Source organism: Emys orbicularis, chromosome 2 (genome assembly GCF_028017835.1).
Source record: "Emys orbicularis isolate rEmyOrb1 chromosome 2, rEmyOrb1.hap1, whole genome shotgun sequence".
NCBI classification, from domain to species: domain Eukaryota; kingdom Metazoa; phylum Chordata; order Testudines; family Emydidae; genus Emys; species Emys orbicularis.
The window spans coordinates 90,738,493-90,758,890 of record NC_088684.1 but is presented as its reverse complement, the minus strand read 5'-3'; the positions used below and the strand labels follow the sequence as shown (position 1 = coordinate 90,758,890).

Here is a 20,398-nt window from a genome sequence, read left to right as displayed (position 1 = left end):
TGGCAAATTCAGAGGATGATGAAGTATAATCTCTTTTGTTTTTATATTTAAAATCCAAGAACATAGAAAGATTTCTTCCATTTATAAATATACCCCCTTCTACTCCCCCCACCGCAAATGGAGTTTGTACTTCTGTCTCAATCAAAGCAATGTACATTTATTCTGTCACAAAGTATTAGAAGACCAAAATGAGAAACTGGGGAAAAAAACACTTTCCACTTCTGTAGAGCTTTACTCCCAGTCCTAAATTACATTGACTCTGAGACCCTGAATACAAGCAATCCCCAGCAAAAAAAGACCTTAGTTGTCATAACCTTAATATTGTTCTAGAGAAGTACAGATTGTCATAGTTTCAGGGTTAACTGCACATTTGACTCTCTCACACACACACACACACACACACACACACACACACACACACACACACACACACACACACACACACACACACACATCCCATTCCAGGGTTCCTCAAGGACACCCTACTTAGGTTTAGGCTTCCTAGTTGCCATATCTGTAGGGCACAGACTCATGTTTTTCTTCCTCCATACCAAAGCTTTAGGTTTGCTATCCCTCTGCACCTCACTGTAATTTCCCCAGCAGGTTTGATTGGGATCCAGCATGTGTGGTTAGCCTTTCTCCACAGTGGCTGTAACAGTGTATGTCAGTTAACAACCGAACTTCACAAAGCAAAATACAAATTCAGACAGGCCTCCAGCAAATACAGCAACAAATAATGAAACCAGGAGATTAATACACACTGCAAAGTGAGGGAAGAATAACTAACTAATGGGGAGAGAGGAGACTGAAACCAAATACATTGTTTGCTATCATAGGCACCACTTGTACACCTTGTGATATAAAGTTTATTAAAATGAGTTATACCAGAGAGAATATGGAGCTCTGGGGAACATGTTAGGAGGAGAAATGGGATTGCACAAGAAAGAGCGTTCCACTAGACCAGGATCTCCAGGGTACGGTGCGCTCCAGGCATGTCTCCTCTAGCCCCCTGTCCATCTCTGATGTGCTCCTTTGCTGAGGGAGGAGGGAGAGTTTACACAGAGCTTGCTACCCTGGCTTTGTACCAACAAGGGTTTTTCGCCCAACTTCCCCTAACTGGCAGTTTTAAGTCTCTCTTGTGCCACTTGAATGGCGCAAAGCAATTTCACCTATGCTGACATCTGACTCTCGGCATATTCAGCTTTGAAAGGAGACAAATGAGAGATTATATGATAGATAGATATAAAAGAGTGAATAGGTTAGAGCAGAGGCTCTCAACCTTTCCAGACTACTGTACCCCTTTCAGGAGTCTGATTTGTCTCTCATACCTCAAAGTTACACCTCAGTTAAAAACTACTTGCTTACAAAATCAGACATAAAAATACAAAATGTCACAACCCACAATTTCTGAAAAATTGCTTATTTTATCACTTTAACCATATAATTATAAACAAAGTGGAATATAAATATTGTACTTACATTTCAGTATATAGAGCAGTACAAACCAGTCATTGTCTGTATGAAATTTTAGTTTGTACTGACTTCACTAGTGCTTTTTATGTAGCCTGTTGTAAAACTAGGCAAACATCTAGATGAGTTGATGTACCCCCGAAAGACCCCTGTGTACCCCAGGGCTACGTGTGTCCCTGTTTGAGAACCACTGGTTTAGAGAAGGTATATGAGGAGCTCCTGTTTACCCTCCCTCATAACAACAGAACAGAAAAAACCCAATGAAACAAAGAGAACAAATTTAGAGCTGAAAAAACAACTTTTTTTAACACAATACATAATTAATACTTATCCCCCAGGCTACTGAGATCAAGAGTTTAGCTACTCTCAAATTTGGAGGATTATTATTTCATTTCATTTCTAGTGACACACAAAGGTGCACTGAGCACCTTCATAAACAGAAAAGACATGATCCCTGCCTTGAGGCTCTCACAAACGTATAAGAGATCCAACATAAGGAAAAGGTCTGACAAGGCAGTGAGGCAAGGGAATAATGGTGAGTAACATCAGTAACACCACACGGTTACTCAGCAAAGGCACAAGCACAGCACCATGAAGTTATAAAGGGGTTTTGCCCTTTATAAGAATATCCACTGTACATCAGATAGCATAAAATTATATTAAGGATAAAAGCTCTCTTGTTTACTAAATGACTGGAATTAGAAAGAAACTTCCACAAGTTATTCCATAATTGTCCATTTGGGGTTTTTTGTACCTCTGAAGTATCTGGTGTTGGCCAGTGTTGGAGACCATGAAGTGGACTAGCAGGACCATTCATTTCCTCTGGTGTGTCAATTCCTATATAATAGAAATTAGTTGTATCAGAAAACATTGTCACTCTCTGTCTAATAATAGACCATTTGGCCCAATATTAGTAGAAGATTTATAAGTTGCTCTGTTCCTGCCACCCCATGTGCTTCTTATTTTCTTTTCATGTACATTAATTTCAGTTAACTTTTCTCATGCCATTTTAATGCAGGGATTCATATGGAAATGAACATCTGATTCATGGTATTTATTGCCAGTTTTGTCTGAGCACTGAATTGTTAAACTGTTGTCAGTGTTTTTCTTGGCATAGCCTCGCCTCCTGTAGACCACGGTAGCTGGGAGAGGTACAGTCATAAACTTACCAGCTGTAGAATGTGAGCCAGCCTTTGTTTTAATCTGGAGAGCAATCAGCATTGCCTTTAGTGTCCAAAAATGTCTTAGGATACATGTGTAACGGTTTGGCTTTGTGTTTTATTTTGTTTTTTTAATGAATAAATCATGGGAGAACTCCAGATAGAAACTGGCACAGAAAGGGAAATGATGCTCATGGCCAGTGGACTACTAACTGTTACATAATGTGCACAAGGGTTCTGAAAAGAATGCTGGGGAGCTAATGCCAAAGAGTGCATGTCACAGGTAAAAGTGGGAGGTGTTTCTGCAAATCATTTTCCTCCCGTTTAAAACTGAAAAATGTCTTCCTGAGTGCTCTGCCAAGATGCTAGTCTTCCATGTTAGAGAGACAAGTTGGGTGAGATAATATCTTTTCTTGATCCAGCTTCTGAGCCACACACAGCTCTTCTTTACATTGCAACATGCTGCAGATCTTTCCTTAAGCTATCTCACCTGAGGTGACAGCCATGTTGCAGAATGTTACTCCTCAAAGTCATTTCTGTTTGCAGCCAAGCCTCTTCAGACCAACATTCACCCGTTATTCCATGAACACCTACGTCCCACTGGTTTACATTTGTGCATTTATGTAGTTGCTAAATGAAATAGCTCTGGGTGCATGGGTAACACAAATGTTTTCTGCCAAATAAATGTTTGACACAAATTAACTCTGATTTTTTTTAAAAATGTGGAATTTCAGACTGGAAACACATTTACTTTCACTCTCATTTTCTATTACTGTCACTTTTTAGCTTAGTGCCATAAACTGGAACAAGATGTACTGTACTGTAATCATGGTGTTTCTTATAGCCAAACCTCATGGAAATCAGCTGAGTTGTGTGGAAGGTGGGAGAAATTGGGCTGCTGCGTGATACTCACTTTTCGAGCCCCAAATCTGTGAAGTCTGTACTCCACAAGTTTCCATGTGTTTTTGTTATGGGTTCCTCCTAGACAAAAACTTCTTCCAACCATTCTCCAGGAAAGAAGTAGAAAAGGCACTGAGCTCAGTCAATCAATGAAACCAGGGAAAGCCTGTAGCTTTGACAATGTATGACCGAAAAGATTACAACATATTAGCAAGAAAAAGCCAATGGTGGGTTGTCTATCTTCATCTACTATGTCATATAGGAGAATATGATATTCAAGATATTCTTAAGGTGATAGTTTTACTAAAGCAAGATAAAGGTCACTCTTCAGTAGCCAGCTATCACGCAATATCAGTCATCATAAGTTATAGTTACAAACTCCTGGAGCAAATGAACCTACAGAATATTACACCCATAACAGAACAACTTTTGAGAAATGATAAGATGGGTTTCCAGACAAATCAAAGCACCTGTGACCAAGTGTTAGCACTTACTAAGCACATTAAGAATGGATTTCAAGAGAAGAAAATGAGCTCCCTCTTTTTGACCTTACAGTAGCTTATGACACCATTTGGCACACTTGTCTGCTGTATGAAATGTCAGGGGTTCTTCCTAGATGGGTTGTCATGGCAACAGAGTTGATGTTCCAAGGTAGATTTTTTCAGGTGGCTATGGGACACAGCACCAGCACCTGGAGATTCTAGAGAATGGATTCCCGCAAGGCATCAACTTTATTTAATATATCCACCAATAGCCTATCAAACATGGTTCATGTACACAGATATCATCTGCTTAGATTCAAGGGACCAGGACTTCCAAAGGATTGAAGAGAACCTGAACAGTGATATGGCTGCCTTATGTAGGTGACTATGGCAAGAGTTGGAGACCGAAACCAAGTATATTAAAGACTGTCAGCATGCTTCAACTTACACCAGGCTCAGAGCCAACTTGAGCTTAACACCTTTTTTGAATGGTCAGCTGTTGATATGTGATTCAAAATCAGTGTCAAACTATAACTAGGGGTCATCCTAGATTTCACACTTCCATACGAATATCTCATTAAAATAGCTTAAAAGAAACTAGCCCCTGAACAAACTGGTAGGGTCCACCTGGGGAGCCAGTGCACAGACACTGTGGAGTTTGGGGCTTGCTTTCTGCTACTCAGTTTTCAAATACTGCACCCCAGTTGGGTTAAATTCTGCCCACACTAGACAAGTAGACATACAGCTTACTCAGACTATTAGAATTCTCACAGTCACATTGAAGCCAACAAAACTTGGCTAATCAATATTCTTCCACCTAACATCTGGTGTCAAAATGAAGCCAACAAACTGAAGTAAAGGTACAGAAAACGCTACCATTCAGGAATATATGGGATGCACCTGGCCGATAACTGCCTAGCTGAAATCGAATCTGGACAGTGCTGCACACTTTCCATCCAGGGGATAACATCGTCAGCTCACAGTGGTGGACAGAAGTACCAGGAACTCCTACATCATCAGTAGGCTGGATGAATGGCTACCTGGCTTAGGCTGGCTCCAAAGGCAACATGGGAGCCCAAACAGGTTCAGGTATGGTGCGGTTCACTGCACCAAGACCAGCTATGTCTGCAGCATCCAGGACAGCCCACTGTGCATCTGTACTGGATGGCTGTTGTTTTTGTGTTGGGCTCCCAGGAGGACTGTTTGAGCTGAACACTGCTGATTCAGAGGTCATTGATTGGCTCAAGACCATTTAGCTGGGCTTTTTATGTTTTAAATCTTATGTTTGCCCACACACAAACATATACACTTCATGACAGATAACAACAAAGAAGTTATTGCATTATCAGCATTATCATCCATGCTGTCCCACTCTGCAAAGTGAACCAACCCTCTGGGTTTTCTGGGGAAGCTGAGGATGAGTGGGAGTCATGTAATGGGTGAAGAATATGGGGGAATTAGGTCTCAATTTGGGGCAACTGGGCACCTAAGTGAATGCTCCTATCTTTGGCTCATGTTATGGTACTTGTAACATCTATGGATTAGTGGATTCCACGCACCTATTTTGTGAGGGAGGAAATTCCCGCATACTCTGGAATGATATGATGGACACGCCAGGCTGAAACTCTGTGTTTACTGGTCCCTACATAGGTTTCTTCTGAGTACTGGCTGTCAGTACCACATAGATTCAAGAATTAATGTGATGAGACTATCCAGGATTCAAACTGTAGCACACAAGGATGATCTGCATGATATCCACTAATTTCCCCATTAAATTTCATCAATTTTGTGTCCTGCCCTGGACTCCTCAGAATTTGTATCTTTTATCAGAAGATCAATAAATCTTAAGTAATAGTGGGGGTGTTTAAAAAATTGACATAAACCAGCTTTTCATATGCAACACAGACCCATAAATTTCTCTGTGTTGGATGTTTGATGTCTTTAATGAGGCACCGAAAACCTGACGTGCATTAGTTTTCAATAGAGGTAGTCTCTCTGTATAATAATGTTTGGAAAGCAAACGTTGGGTTAATATGTGGTTAAACACTTTGCAATACAGAAAATGTTTTTCCTTGCAAGATAGCTGTCCTGTGAAAGTGAAGTGTACTTTTGGTTTTAGAATCCATGCAGACATCATTTGTAAGTGATTATTAAGATTTTACAGATACTTCAGGAACACTTTTAACTTGTGGGTTGGCTGGTCCAGTATGTGCCAAATGTTTTTATAAGTAGTTTTCTGTGCATTTTTACTTCCCTCTTTCTCCCACTGTTTCACTTTAAGTGACCAAAATTCTCCCAAATTGCAACTTCAGCTATTTTTGTAAAAACAGGTATTGTGGTATTGGTACACTGAAAGGATGTTCACATTAAAGGAATGCAGGGTTTGCGTGATAGCACGTAATACTGTGGGTTGAGAGTCTAACAGTAATTTTGCCTTTTAGTTTTGTAACATTGTTCATTTTCTCTCTCTGTGTGTGTGTGTGTGTGTGTGTGTGTGTGTGTGTGTGTGTGTTGGGGGAGGGGAATGGATTACAGGCAGACCTACCACTGCCTTATACACAGTGAGGAAGATGGGAGCGTTTGCTGTGGTGACCATATCTAGCACATCATGCTAGCCAATACCAGCATTACTGTAGGCCTTGGGCAGGCAGTGATTGGTGGGATTCTGGCTGTAGGTCCAGATTAGATCCTCAAGTCAAGACAAGATCTGCTCCTAACTCAAAGGAGAGCAATGGTGGCTGTACATTGACTTTATACTCCCCTAATCATGAAGCAGTTTGACACTCTATTCAAGTTAAAGCGGGTTTAGGCTTTCCTTAATTTGTGCCCATCTGCAGTAGTCTCCAAAGGGCCATTCTGACAGTGAGGATTACCAAATCAGACAGGCACACAAGCCACATCCCTGATAGCATCCCCAGCACACCGCTAGCAGAGGGGTGCAGAGCTAGCTATACTGGTCATAGACCATCAGGGGAATCCTTGCACAGCTGGTTAAATCGACTTTGTTGTTGTTTTATGCTGGTGTCAAGTGCAGAGCAGCCTGCAGCAGGTGTCAACATCTGGCCCCATTTTTTTATTGTTTAAATCTTGTTTCTTATTGAATAAACCAGTTTTTCATTGCTGGCACCTGGTGAGTCCTCAGAAATCAATTTGGGGACTACTGGGAACTTTTCTATTGCCACAGTCATGTGTTACATAAAATTGCATAAGAAAAAAAGAACAGGCAGAAATGCCTGTCTGTAGGAAGTACCTTAGAATCATCTTCAGGATCATTACACACATAGTGAATCTATTTCCCCATGTTCAGTATCCTCGCACCTTCTTCTCAACTGTCTAAAATGGGCCATCTTGATTATCACTACAAAAGTTTTTTTTCTCCTGCTGATAATACCTCATCTTAATTAATTAGCCTCTTACAGTTGGTATGGCTACTTCCACTTTTTCATGTTCTCTGTATGTATATATATCTTCTTACTATGTTCCATTCTATGCAACTGATGAAGTGGGCTGTAGCCCACGAAAGCTTAATACATTTGTTAGTCTCTAAGGTGCCACAAGTACTCCTGTTCTATCTTCAGGAAGGATATTCAAGAGTATTCTTGGATCTGATGGATAAGTTTCATCCTGTCCTTTTAAAAAAAAAAAAAAAAAAAAAAAAAAAAGCACCATATAAGAGCTAGGTATTATTATTATTTACTATTTTTTGTATACATTCTCAATCTTTTTGTAGATTCACACACTTCCATTCTATATTTCCAGGCAGCAGTTTCTGTATTGTATATCCAAGGTTTGTTTATTTCTAATGTGTTTCAGGAGGATTTTTTAAATATCATGAATCAAGAAATAACACTGTATTTTAAAATGTATATTTATTGCTATATTTTGTTTTGGTACATAAAAATCTTATGATTTTCCACTGATCTGGGTGTCCAAAGATAGGTTTCCATTGCACATTTTTGTGGTTCTGTTTCATCAATAGATGCATGTCATCATTCCAGGCTGACCCAGTGACCTATGCTTGCAGGCGGGCATGGTGTTGCGGGTGAACCCTTACTTGACTTTTCCCTCACCCAGCGTTATCAACATGTCCAGACAGACCTCTTCATGCTAAAGAGCACCCCTTTTTGGAGGGCCTCATTTATTAACAGAATAGTCAATGTAGAAATCAACAAAACTTTCATTCCAACATCTTAGCTGGGTGAGCAGGTCATTCTTGGTCCATCTTTCCCGCACTTGAGTCTTGTGCTCTCATCTTTCCAGGCTCTTCCTCGTGCGTTCTCTGTTCCAGTATTTGTCCCTGGTGTTAGGCATCTTGTAAGATCCTTCTCTGGAGTCAGGGATCAGGGAGGTTTATCCACTCTGACTCTTTTCCAGAAACTACGGGTCATCCTTGCCAGGTGAGGCCTCCAGCCAGCATCAGGGAGACCCTTGGCTGATACTAGACCCTCTTGGATGCCTGCTGACTGCAGCCCGCTGTCTATGAAGCTCCCATCTCTAGGAGCACATCTTCCAGGCTCCCCATTCTGGTGGATTCCCCCGAGACCTCATACGCTTGGCTTCCTGCTCAGGCCTCTGACTCAGACCTCTCTTGGGAGCTCTTCTCCACAGGAGCTTTCTGTCTCTCCTCAAACTAAGCTTATGTAATCTTTATTTGCAGTCTTCATAAGGTAGTCAGTCACAGGTAGAATGGGCTCTAACTCCCCATAAAGGGCAGCTGCCTGGAGACAGTGCCTTATAAGGCATTACTTCTAAGATATTACTTATATCAGGTGCATTTACACTAAAGGAGTCTATTACTTTAGTTAAAGGTGATGAGTTCAGCTCTTCAGGAATACAAATGATTAAATGTCATTTGTAAGTATTGATCAGAAAATAATTTTCCCTATTGAAAATTTCAACAAAAGTAGCTATTTTTTGCCAAAACATCTGATAACTAAACGTCTACAGTTTTATGATTAAAAAAAAAAAATTAAGGAAAAATGTTAAGCAAAAACTTTCCACAAACTAGTTAGTGACAAATACAAATTTTAATTGCAGGGGGAAATTTTCAAAGGAAAACTTTCAGCCTAGTCTAATATTTATAAAACAGTTGATCAGGAAAAGAAATTCAGATCCTGAGTTACTGAAAATATTAATTTAAAATGGAATTATTTCTATCCGCTATAAAATTAATCCTGCCTACCTTCTGTTTCTTTTATATATATAAAATTCCTTTTTGATTATGGGCAAGGCACTTTAAGCCAAACTTTTCACTGGTGGTCACTAATAAACTGTGTTAAAAGAACATTATTAAGGTTGCAACATCAAGCACGCAAAAGTTAGGAAATAGCAGAATTAAGGTGCATGTGCAAATTTTGATCATTGTGTGTATGGTTTATGATACAGTCTTTAATTACATGATCACAGACTCTCCCCCCCTCCCCCCACAGGATCTCTGCCTCATTCAGAGCTATATTTCAGTGTGTGGCCCCAAATCTTATTTACTGTACGTTGTTCAAAGTCTGCTCTGAAGACAGAATTAATGATTTCCTCATGGGCTTTTCAATGACACTCATCACTGTAGTATCTGAGGATCTCCCAAACATTAATGAAATTATTTTCACAATACCCCTGTGAGGTGAGGGTGGTATTACCCCCATTTTACTGATGGGAAAGTGAGGCATAGAGAGATTAAGGTCAAAAATATCATCCACTAATTTTAAATGCCCAATCTGAGATGTTTAGGACCTGATTTTTCATATAGCACTTTGTATGTTTAAAGCACAGCTCGCATTGACTTCAGTTGCAGCTGTGAGTGCTCAACACTTCTGCAAATCGGATCTCAGGATATCAAGTTAGGCACTCAGAAAATAAAGAACTGGCAATGAGTGACCACCAGTGAAAAGCTTGGCTTAAAGTGCCTTGCCCATAATCACAAAGGAATTCTGTGCAAAAGCAAGAATAGAATCCACTTCCCCAGGGCACCATTCAACTGACTAAATCATAAGATCATCCTCTCTCTTCCTGCAAGCCCCTGCTTCATTCATTACACACCTTCCAACTTCTGCATCAAATGAAGCAGGGGTTCTCCAAACAGCCTCTTTCACTACACAACCCTGATTCAGCTCCAGAGCAGGACCACTCTTTGCACTGAAAAAATATTTTTTATCATATAATTAAAGACTTTATTGCAATGCATATGCAAAAGCAGACTTAATTCTGGCATTTACTAACTTCTGAATGCTTGACTTTGCAACCTTAATAATGTTCTTTTATCATATTTTTCTATGTAACTTCTTAGGTTTTTAACAAAACAAACAAACAAACAAACAAAAAACCCAGAAATTGCATTATGTAGCATCATATTGATACTCACATAGTTGAAGCCTTGAAATCTACCACACAGACCTCTGCCACTTAAACTAACAGAATAACTGGTAGCAGTAATAGGTTGTCATCTTCTCTGTGGACAAGCACTAGAGAATTTGCTTTGCCAGTGGGTTTCACAAATATTTGCTGACAACATCAGGAATAGTGAGACACAGAAATCCTCCATTCCAGGCTCTGGAGGGATTCTTCTGCCCATTTCCCATGCCATCTCATGTGTCCTGGTCTTGCCTTTTCCCCCATTCCTTGCTTCTGATCCTAGCCAGTCCCAGTCTCCTTGCCCAGCCAGTCCTAGTTTCCCTCTCCCCTTCCCTGCCAGCATCCTGCCCGAGTTTTTGCCTCCCATTTCCTGCCCTCTCCTCCAGGCTTTTTACCAATCCACCCCTCTCCCCACAGGTATGGGTCTTATTCTCTCTGCATTCAAATCAGACAGCTTCCGCCAGGGCTGGCTCTAGGTTTTTTGCCGCCCCAAGCAAAAAAATGTTTGGCTGCCCCCCAGCCCAGCCTTGGGCTCCCCCCCCCCCGTGCCCTCCGCCACCTGCACCCCCTGCCGCCCCAGCTCTGGGCTCTCTCTTCCCCCCCACCCGCACCCCCTGCCGCCCCAGCCCTGGGCTTCCCCCCGCCCCACGTGACCTCCTCGTTCGCCACAGCAATCCCTGTTTACACTTGCAGTGGGGATCAAACCGTTTCTCCTATTTTTATTTCACTTTAGTATAAATCTCGCCCCCTCCCCCCCGCAACCCCATCTTTAGTGCTCCAAATGTTAAGAGGGTTCAGGCAGAGGAGCGGGTGTGAGGGGTACTTGGGGGCTCTACACTGGCAGAGAAGTGGGGTGTGATGTACTCGTGGAGGAGGAGAGGGGGTATCAGGACGGTTGTGGGAGAAGAGGTGCAGGGGAAGGGGGGAGGTGCGGGAGGAGAGGGCTGGGGGAGGGTACAAGGGGAGAGATGCGGGTGAAGGGAGAGTACAAGGGGAAGGGGTGTGGCGAAGGAGCGATGGGGGGAGGTACAAGTGAAGAGGCTGTGAGCGGGATGGGGGGTGCAAGGGCTGAGAGGGGCAGGCGCTGACAGCTGCTTCCCCAGCCCCGTGCAGGCAGAGTGGAGAGGACGGACACTGACCCCCAGGTGCCTGAGCCGCGGGGGTCCCCCGGTGGGGCAGTATCCCCTGCTGCCCCGCTCGGAGCCGGGCTCTGCCTCTCCCCGCCCCTGGCAATCTGGGGGCCCGGGGCAAGCAGCGTGGGGCTGAGGCGGGGGAGGTGCGTGGCGGGCTGGGTCCGGGGGCAGGAGGGGGCAGCTCCCTGGCAGCTCGGGCTGCACAGCCACTCACCCCATCAGGCGCGAGCCGGGATCCGCACCCCCTGCCCAGCCCAGCGGCGCCCTGCACAGCCCACTCGGGCGGGGAAACGCCGCGCTGCCCTGGGGAGACTCAGAGCAGCAGCGGTGGCGGCAGCAGGACCCCTCCTCCCTCCCCGCATCCCGGGCCCTGCTTCCCTCCCTCCCCGGCTCCACACACACTCCGGGAGCCCCTCTCGCTGCCGCAGCACAGACTCGGCTCCAGGGGACGATGCTCTGGCTCTTCAGCGGCAGGGCTCTGGCTAGGGCCGGCTCCTGGCTTTTTGCCGCCCCAAGCAAAAAAAAAGGGGGGGGGGGAGCAGAGAGCCGCCCCTTGGAAAGTGCCGCCCCAAGCACATGCTTGGAGCGCTGGTGCCTAGAGCCGGCCCTGGCTTCCGCCTGCCTGGGATCAGCACAGACGTGTCACTGAATGCTCAGGAGAGACTGTCTGCTATCTCTGCAGCAACCCATACCTGCAGTTGCAGGGAAAGTCCTGCTCAGCCCTGGGATGAAGCATGCCCAATGCTCATGAAACGTTCAGGGAATTTTGCTGCTAACCTCTAAGAAGTCTCTACCTAGCATGTGCAAACTGCAATAACTTGGCTAAATTTGGGCAGATTTCATTGGGAGTGGCAAAATGCACATTCCTGATACACAAGCCACCATGTTGCCAAATGCCAAGTGCCTGCTCCACATCATGGGGGCCCTAGAGCTTTTCAAATAAAAGATCTCTGAATTTTTTTAACTTGGGCAAAAAACAATGTTTTTTCCTTAGTCTCATTCTCAGAAATGGCTGAACCATTTTTGCTAGAATGTCAAATAAATAAATAAATAGTCTAAGGCAGACACCCAGCATGGAAAATTTCACCTTCAAATGGCTAAAGTATGGCAAAGTTATAAGCACCCCAATTCTGGGTCTTATAGTGGAAAGTTTCTGGCAACTTTAATAACAGATGGTGCAATGTGTTTGTCTGTGTGTGTATCGTGCTTTGTTCATTTCAAGCAAGAAATAATTCATTCTAATTGGAGAGAAAGAACTGTCCTGGAAAGCTAAACCTGTAATTTTATTGCCACTGATTTGTAAATCATAATGTGAATATAACAAATAGAAACTATGTTGATTTAGTTTCTTATGGGTATTTAATTTGTGTTTAAATAATAGGGAGTACATCTAAGCTTACATACATGTTGCCAACAGTGAGCTAATGCCCAGACCCACCAATTTAATTCCACACACTGGAATCCTGTTAAATCGATCTAATAATTTAATCTGTTTATGCCGCATGTTACAAGCGGCTTTAGCAAACAGACGTTTCCTTTTTTCACATAACTATAAAAATCACCTGTCTTAAAAATTCTCTTTTGAAGTTTAAAATCTAAAAAAGTTGAAATCCTGTGTTATAGTTTCAAAAAACCCACGCACCCTTTCAAACACACATACATAATCTGTTTATTTTAAACTGAGCATATTTTATCTCATTTAAGATATATTTACACGACATCTGGGAACAAGCCTCCCACCCCTGGGCCCACACTAGTGGGGCTTGTGCTGGCATGCTAAAAATGGTGGTATAGACGTTCTGGCTTGGGCTGTCAGCCTGGTGGGAGGAGGAGGGCTTTAGAGCCTGAGCAGCAGCCCGAGTTGCAATGTCAAAGCAATTTCTACACAGCTATTTTCAGGCAAGCCCTTAGAGACAATAGATATAGAAGCTCCTGGTGTCATTCTAAAAACAGCACTTTTCAAAGTATGGCCGCAGTTTAAGGGCCAAATTCTCACTTTCATACCTTAAGGGGCAAATGCAGCCCCTTCACATCCACAGCTGCCCAGAGCCTGAGTGCATAGGAATTGGTATAGTTTCACTGCATGGGGCCAGGGACAAAGACATGTTTGGCTCCTCCACTCCCTAGCTACAGGGGTACTGCATAAGGGCCCCACATCTCTGCATTGCACCTCAGCTTGGGAAAGGATTCTCACTCATGCATCTTCCCAATGTCTTCCTGACTTTTTTCACTGGGTGTTTGGATCTGGATTTTGGCTTAAGGGTTCTGCCCTGCTCCACAAAATCAATACGATGTCTGTAGGATTGCACGCTAGAAGCAATAGTTATTAGATTGCAGGACACCTAAAATAGAAAATGTAATTTGGATATTATTTTTCTTATTTGTGTTGTAGTAACACCTAGGAGCCCCAGTAAACCAAGAACATCTTTTGCTAGATGCTGTACAAATGCAGAACAAAAAGATGATCCATGCACAAAAAGTTTATAATCTAAGTATAACACTATATACACCAGGTGGATTCAGATGGACAGATGAGGAAAACTCTGTTTTGGAATCATGTTGATGTGATAGTGACATAAGTTTCACATATGGATGTGAAAGTCATAGCATGTCTTTTTTTGTCCCCCAGAATAAAAAAGCAGCTATGGCAACCCTAACATAGTTATTCTTGTCTTCAAAAATGTGCAGTCAATTCTATATGGTCAACTAATGTTTCAAATCCCTAACTTATTTTTTGGCCCTCCTACTGAGCAACCTTTTAAGTGGTCTAGCCCATTTTTCTTTAAATATTGAAAAAAAATCTTTCAAGTTTATGTTGATTATCTCAAATTTCACCCCAGAACATGTTTATGGCTTTGTTATAAATTCCTGAAAATCGTCTGTGTTAATAGAAAAATTAGCCTTTAAAGGCAAACTCTTGAGTTTAGCCAAATGAATGGTGCCATGCTAACTAGGGATCAAGGTCTTTGCCAATTCGTTGTCCAATGATTCTTGCCGGGGGGGAAGTTGATTCTTAGGGACATACGCTATATATGCTTTCGTGTCCATTCTGGTTTTAAACTTCTTCAACGAGGCTCTTTTGGGAATGGAGAACACAATGCATAGGCTGTTAGCAAAATATGGCCATGTGTGAATGGAGTCCTTAAGGAGTGTAGAAAAACTGCAATCAATCTATAAATCCTTTCCATTCTTTTTGTTGTGCAGGTGGCCCCAAGTATTACAGTATGGGCTTTGGCGTCCTAGTCTTAACTCCTGTTTTAAATCCCATTTCTCATAATATCACATTTCATTATGCATTTTGCAAAACCCTACAGGCACTTGATTTTGTTTAGTAAAAGGAACTGTGAGCAACAGCACACAAAACTTTGTCACAACAGACTTTCATGTTTGTTTTCTGGAATGTGATTTGCAGAGGAGATAGGGCCTGGATCCATAGAGGTATATACTCCTGAGAACTACTGGCGTGTTAAAATCACCTTTTTAATCTATCCTAGTGTAGCTGATTGGATCCAATGGAATTGAATTTTAAGCCTCAATAAGACACATTTTGTAGTGGCTTTATTTCTAGAAAAGTCTCACTAAGTGTGCATTGAAATGGTCCATTCACAGAATTATTTCACGGGAACAGATCAGATCCATTTTAACAGTGAATCTTGCAAATCTGATGTTATGTGTGTCCAGTTAATCTCTATCGAGAAATTTACTTCTTAACATCTGTAAAGCCTTCACTTCCTGTGGTGCTGAACATATTATCTTACATCGTGATATACCATTCAGTTCTATAGCATTGAAACAGCAGCACAGGAAATATGCCAGTGCTCTACTAATAAAGAGGCTAATTTAATCTGTTGACTGTCTTGCAAGCCTTTCTTGGACACTTCAGCCTTTTTTCTCTGCTATAGTACCGCTTGAAAGCACTGGCCAAAACAGTTTCAAGCTACTCAGCTGTCATGGAATGCATGCTTGCAGTGTTGTTGTAGCCATGTTGGTCCCCAGGGTATGAGAAAGACAAAGTGGGTGAGATACTCTCCTACTGGACCAACTTCTATTGGTGAAAGAGACAAGCTTTCTTCTCTGTAATACTTGAAAGTTTGTCTCTTTCACCAACAGAAGTTGGTCCAATAAGAGAGATTATCTCACCCATTTTGTGTGTCTGATATAATGCATGATCACTCCAGTTTAATACTGCAAGAGTGTAATAGCTGAGAGATTCACAAGTCAGGAAGATTGAAATAATTTACAAAGGTTCTATTTCTTTTCTTTTCTTTTTCTTTTGCAAATAAGTCCTCAAGTCTTCATGAACTTTCTCTGGAAGGTACATAATCAGTTGGGTTCAAGTCTATTTGAATCCAGAGATAAAGAACGGACTTAAGGCTTGAGGGGATGACTACCCTGCAGCTGGGAAGTATGACTCTCAGCCTGTATAGATGGACTCATGCTACCCCAAGCCACCCCCAGTGGCACAACATCCACACTGCTATTTTAGCACACTAGCTCGAGCAGCATATTGCACCATGTGTAGTCATTCCCATTACACCTGTGAAAAGTGGGTGTTAAAAGCTAAGAATCTTAATTCTTAGCACTTTGTATCTGATTTGCACAAACAAGGTGTGAGGCAGTGAAAAATCAGGTCCAATTTGAGTTTTGCCTGAGTTAAAAACTGTAGGATTTGACCCTGTGTGTGTGTGCATTAATGGGCAAGAGTCCTGTAGGCAATTATGTATTTCTTTTTCTACGTAAAGCAGTGATTCGTAGCAGTGACGCTAGAGGTATTTTGGTGACTCCAAAAATACTGGACTGATACCCAGTTACCAGTTGCACCTTAGCAAAGATTTCTTCTGCTGCTAGGATATAGACACAGAAAGACAGAGATAATAATTTTTAATAGACCCTAAAAAATGCATCCGGTTTTATTTTATTTTTATTTTTTTTAAAGTCATACAGTTCAGGCACTGAGCTGGTAACCTAGCCTACTCATCTGTACCCTGTGTGTTCCCAGAATCCATTGCAGTCATTAACCCTGAAAATAGTTCTAGACGTGTATCCTTTTAAAAAGTCACTTAATCTCAAAACTGTCTTTTTAAAATGTGCTAACTTAATGCTTGGCAGCCCTACACTGTACACTTTGAAATAATTAAGCTTGTATCCTGATAGTACTGTAGTTAAAAAGTGTAGGAAGTCAATGCAGCAGCTTAAATAAACCAGTCATTGTGTCAACTAAATGCAAGTCTAAATTCTGTTAACAAAATGAATCACATTCAGATGCAGCATCCAAACCCATAGAGGTAATAGTCCCCAGACAAAACAGTTTAAATCTGCACGGTGCAGCGTATTGTGTACTTTCCATTAAATTCACTGAGCTATCCAAGTGTTTAGGAACAGGGAGTGGGAGTCCTAAGGAAAGACATGGCACTTTCTCTCTAATTAGTTCTTAAGGGTTAAACTGTTGCTTTTGTGATAAGTAGTAAAAGGAAAATGACATACAGCTTGTATGTATTCCTGAATACTGTATGCATCATGGGGTCTCCAATAGATATACAATTTTATAGCTCATTAAAGTTTCACAATAGAGGCCAAAAAAAAGATTAAGTGGTATTTAAAGGATCTGGTTAAAGAAAACATTTTGTTAAATATTATAGTAAAATATAATATTTTATTTTTCATATCTTTTAAAGTAAATGTAGCACTCCTGAAAGATAGAGAATGAAATTCAGTTTTCATAGTATTGGTGTATCATTGGGCTGCAGCCTTTTCAGTCCTGCCCACCTATGTCTCAGTGGTGATTAAGGGATAAGAGTGGGTGGGAATGTAATTCTACCTCCATGACCATGCAGTAGCGTTTCTCCCTGCTAGGAATACCACCCAGGGTGATGATTGGGACTGTGTTTGTACACATCTGTCCTCTTGGAACTGGACTGAGATTTATGGAGAGCCGTCCGATTTTAATGTTGATTCTAGGGCAGTTTACTCTCTCCACTAAATAACTTTAGGATCTACAAAATGACTTTTGATCAGCCAAACAATGTGCTGGAATGTTTGCACAAGAACACGCTATTAGGAATGAATCACTTATACTGTAATTACATGGCACCAAGGCATTCTGTCACAGCTGTACAAATTACTCACTCTTTTCACTCTGGGAGGTGTACTCTCCTTCTCTTTTAAAAGAATGGTGTCCAGTTACCTTAATATATCAAGCCAATGCAGAATTGGAACTAACAAATGTTTCCTTTGTTTTTTTCAATCCATACAGTGTGAAGGGAGCCGATGCTGGCAACGTGATCAGAGTGTTTGTACCAGATATCGGGATGTTCATTGCTAGCTTGACCATATGGCTTGTCTGCAGAAACCTTGTGCTGAAGCCAGTGACAGAGGATGCAGCACAATACAACACACAATTTGAAAATGAAGAAATGGTATTAGATGCACATTTATACCTGTATAATGTTTATTATTATTATTATTTTATTATTTATTATATATTTGTATTCTAGTACAATAGTACCTAGGAGACTTAGTCATGAATCCCATTGTGCTTGCTGTCCCTAATCCCATAGGGTTGGATATCAATATCCTTTCACACACTGAATTGTAGCTTACTCTGTGAGCAATCTCGCCGATTTTATTTTACTGCCCGGCGTGGAGTAAAACCCCGTTCAGCATGAGGAAGGGTATCAGAATTTGAGGTTTAACCACCAAGAATCTCTCATGTGGTGTGTTTAACTTAATTCAGGAGTGATGGGGTGAAATGTGACCTTAACAACGTCTGATTATGAAAAATATCTCAATTTTATCAGATCTTTTTATCTGTAAATTTTATTTCAGAAGGTGGATGTTATCTTTGTTTTTTACACCGCTTACATCATGTAATTCCATGCCCTGAAAACAGAGAGAGCACTGAGAGTACATGGGAATTGTTCTGTGTAAATGACTATCTGCCAATACACAGAACAAAAAGACAGTCCCCATTCCAAAGAGTTTATAATGTAAATATAAGACAAGAGTAAGAGACAACATATGGAGACAGACAGATGAGGAATATAAGGAAATAACTGGACAGTATTGGTCAGTGGAACTTTTAGTTAATACTGTGTTTTGGGGGCCTTGTCTGAGCTAAATTTGGAAAATATCTCACAAGTGTATTTAAAAGTGACCTTGGTTTCAGAAAACAAAAATGAATGTTGTTAAGGAGAAAAACATACCAAAATCATTATCCTAAGGAAGCAAAACGGAAAAAAAATTGAATAATTAGAGATTGACCAAAGATGCAAACATTGTATTAGGGTCTGAATTATTCAAATGTCCAGGGTCTTCAGATCCAAGGTTTTGATTCAGCCCATTATGGTGACAAACCAGCCAGACATTTGGATCTGTTTCTTTTCCAAAGTTTGAGGGTACTCAGAACTGGGGGTTTTGTTCAGAGTCACTACTAGGTATTTTGCAAAATTGCTTGAGATTGCAACTTTTGTCTGTATTTCCCAAAGCCTAATGTCCACGACCAGCAGCATATAAAAGGGAAGATACCTCATGCACCATGCTTTTTGGAAAGAGATTGTTAAATTTGTGAATAATTTTGTTGCCTTTGCCTACTTTGGGTACATAGTGGTGTCATGGGAGCAGAGGGTGGCAGAAAAGATTAAAGCAGAAAATTCCCCTAAAGCTAGAGAAACAAATTGACAACAAAATAAAGAAATCCATTTGGTCACAATAGGGATTGGCCCAAACCACATAATGGTGTCTCATGTAAATCCCAAAGTGATTTTTTAAGGACAAAATGTCAAGCTGGTTTAAATGCTTTGAATCTCATTTTTCTATTCTTTTCTTGGTTTAAATGAGAGCCCTAACATCACTTTAATTTTGTTTTTCTTTATAGTTTATTGTAAAGATATTTTTCAGAGAAGTTTATTACAATTCAGTAATTTCATATAGAAAAGGCACTTGGAGGTGATCTACCTCATTGTGGGCTAAAGGCTGGGGATCAGCCACACATTATGGTGCAGCTCTGGAGAGGAAGAAAATGAAAAGGTTCCTGTATGTCAAGTTTGCATTGCCTGTATTTTGGGGCCACCAGAAGCAGGTCCAGTTCCTGTTGCACGTTAGATCAGCTACTTTAGACCCACTGCCTATGGTTCTCATGGACTGTTTTGGCAGCCAGGGATCAACTGAAGATTGCAGCTCCTGGCCACATACACTTCTTCTGGCTGTGCCCTGATATCTTAACCAGGCTAGGCAGGCTCTTCTGAATACCCTGGAAGCTGGTTAAAACGAGCTTTAAGGCGGCTTTTTGCTTGAGTGGTGCAAAAAAGCCTTAGCAGAGGCTAAAATCTGCTGCTATATCTGCAATGGGAGATGTTCCAAGTGGTGTGAAGAGTGGCACCATGAACATGACTGATAAGCAAGCTGTGTTCTGTCCGTCTCTCTTAAAATAAAGTTATATGCTACTGAAGCAGGCTCTGGACGACAGCTTTAAAGTTATCCATCTTCTGTACAGAAAATGTTTGTCCAAGCATAAAATACGAGAAATCTGATTATAGAAGCACACTGGAAGAAGAAAAGGGCACATTCAGGTTCCTCTGTCTGAATGGTGGTTTTACGAGACTCTGATTTGATGTCCATTTTTGATTAAGGCTAGAGATGGGCCCCAGCCTGTAGTCTGGGTGAAGAGGAGGTAATCCAGAGGTAGAGAGTGTGGAAGGGCATATGGAGCTGAGCTATGGAATGCAGAGAAGGTTACATGGTAACTAGTAAATACTGATTAAATAGAACAGAATTAGGTTTTAAATGGGATCTTTCACACATGGACTACCTCAAGGCAATCTTCCAACCAATTAGATATTAGGATTTTCTTTAAACAGAGAGAGAGAGAGAGAATTTATTTGGCTACATTTTTGTCATTACAGCAAAACTC

General features: G+C 41.5%; 1 protein-coding gene across 1 annotated transcript in view; it reads left to right on the top strand.

Moving 5' to 3' along the window:
- PIEZO2 (piezo type mechanosensitive ion channel component 2) overlaps positions 1-20,398 on the top strand; it is a 364,496-nt gene that overhangs the window by 160,268 nt on the left and 183,830 nt on the right. Inside the window, 1 exon segment of the mRNA XM_065398323.1 lies at positions 17,744-17,906. Coding sequence (XP_065254395.1) covers positions 17,744-17,906 — 163 coding nt within the window.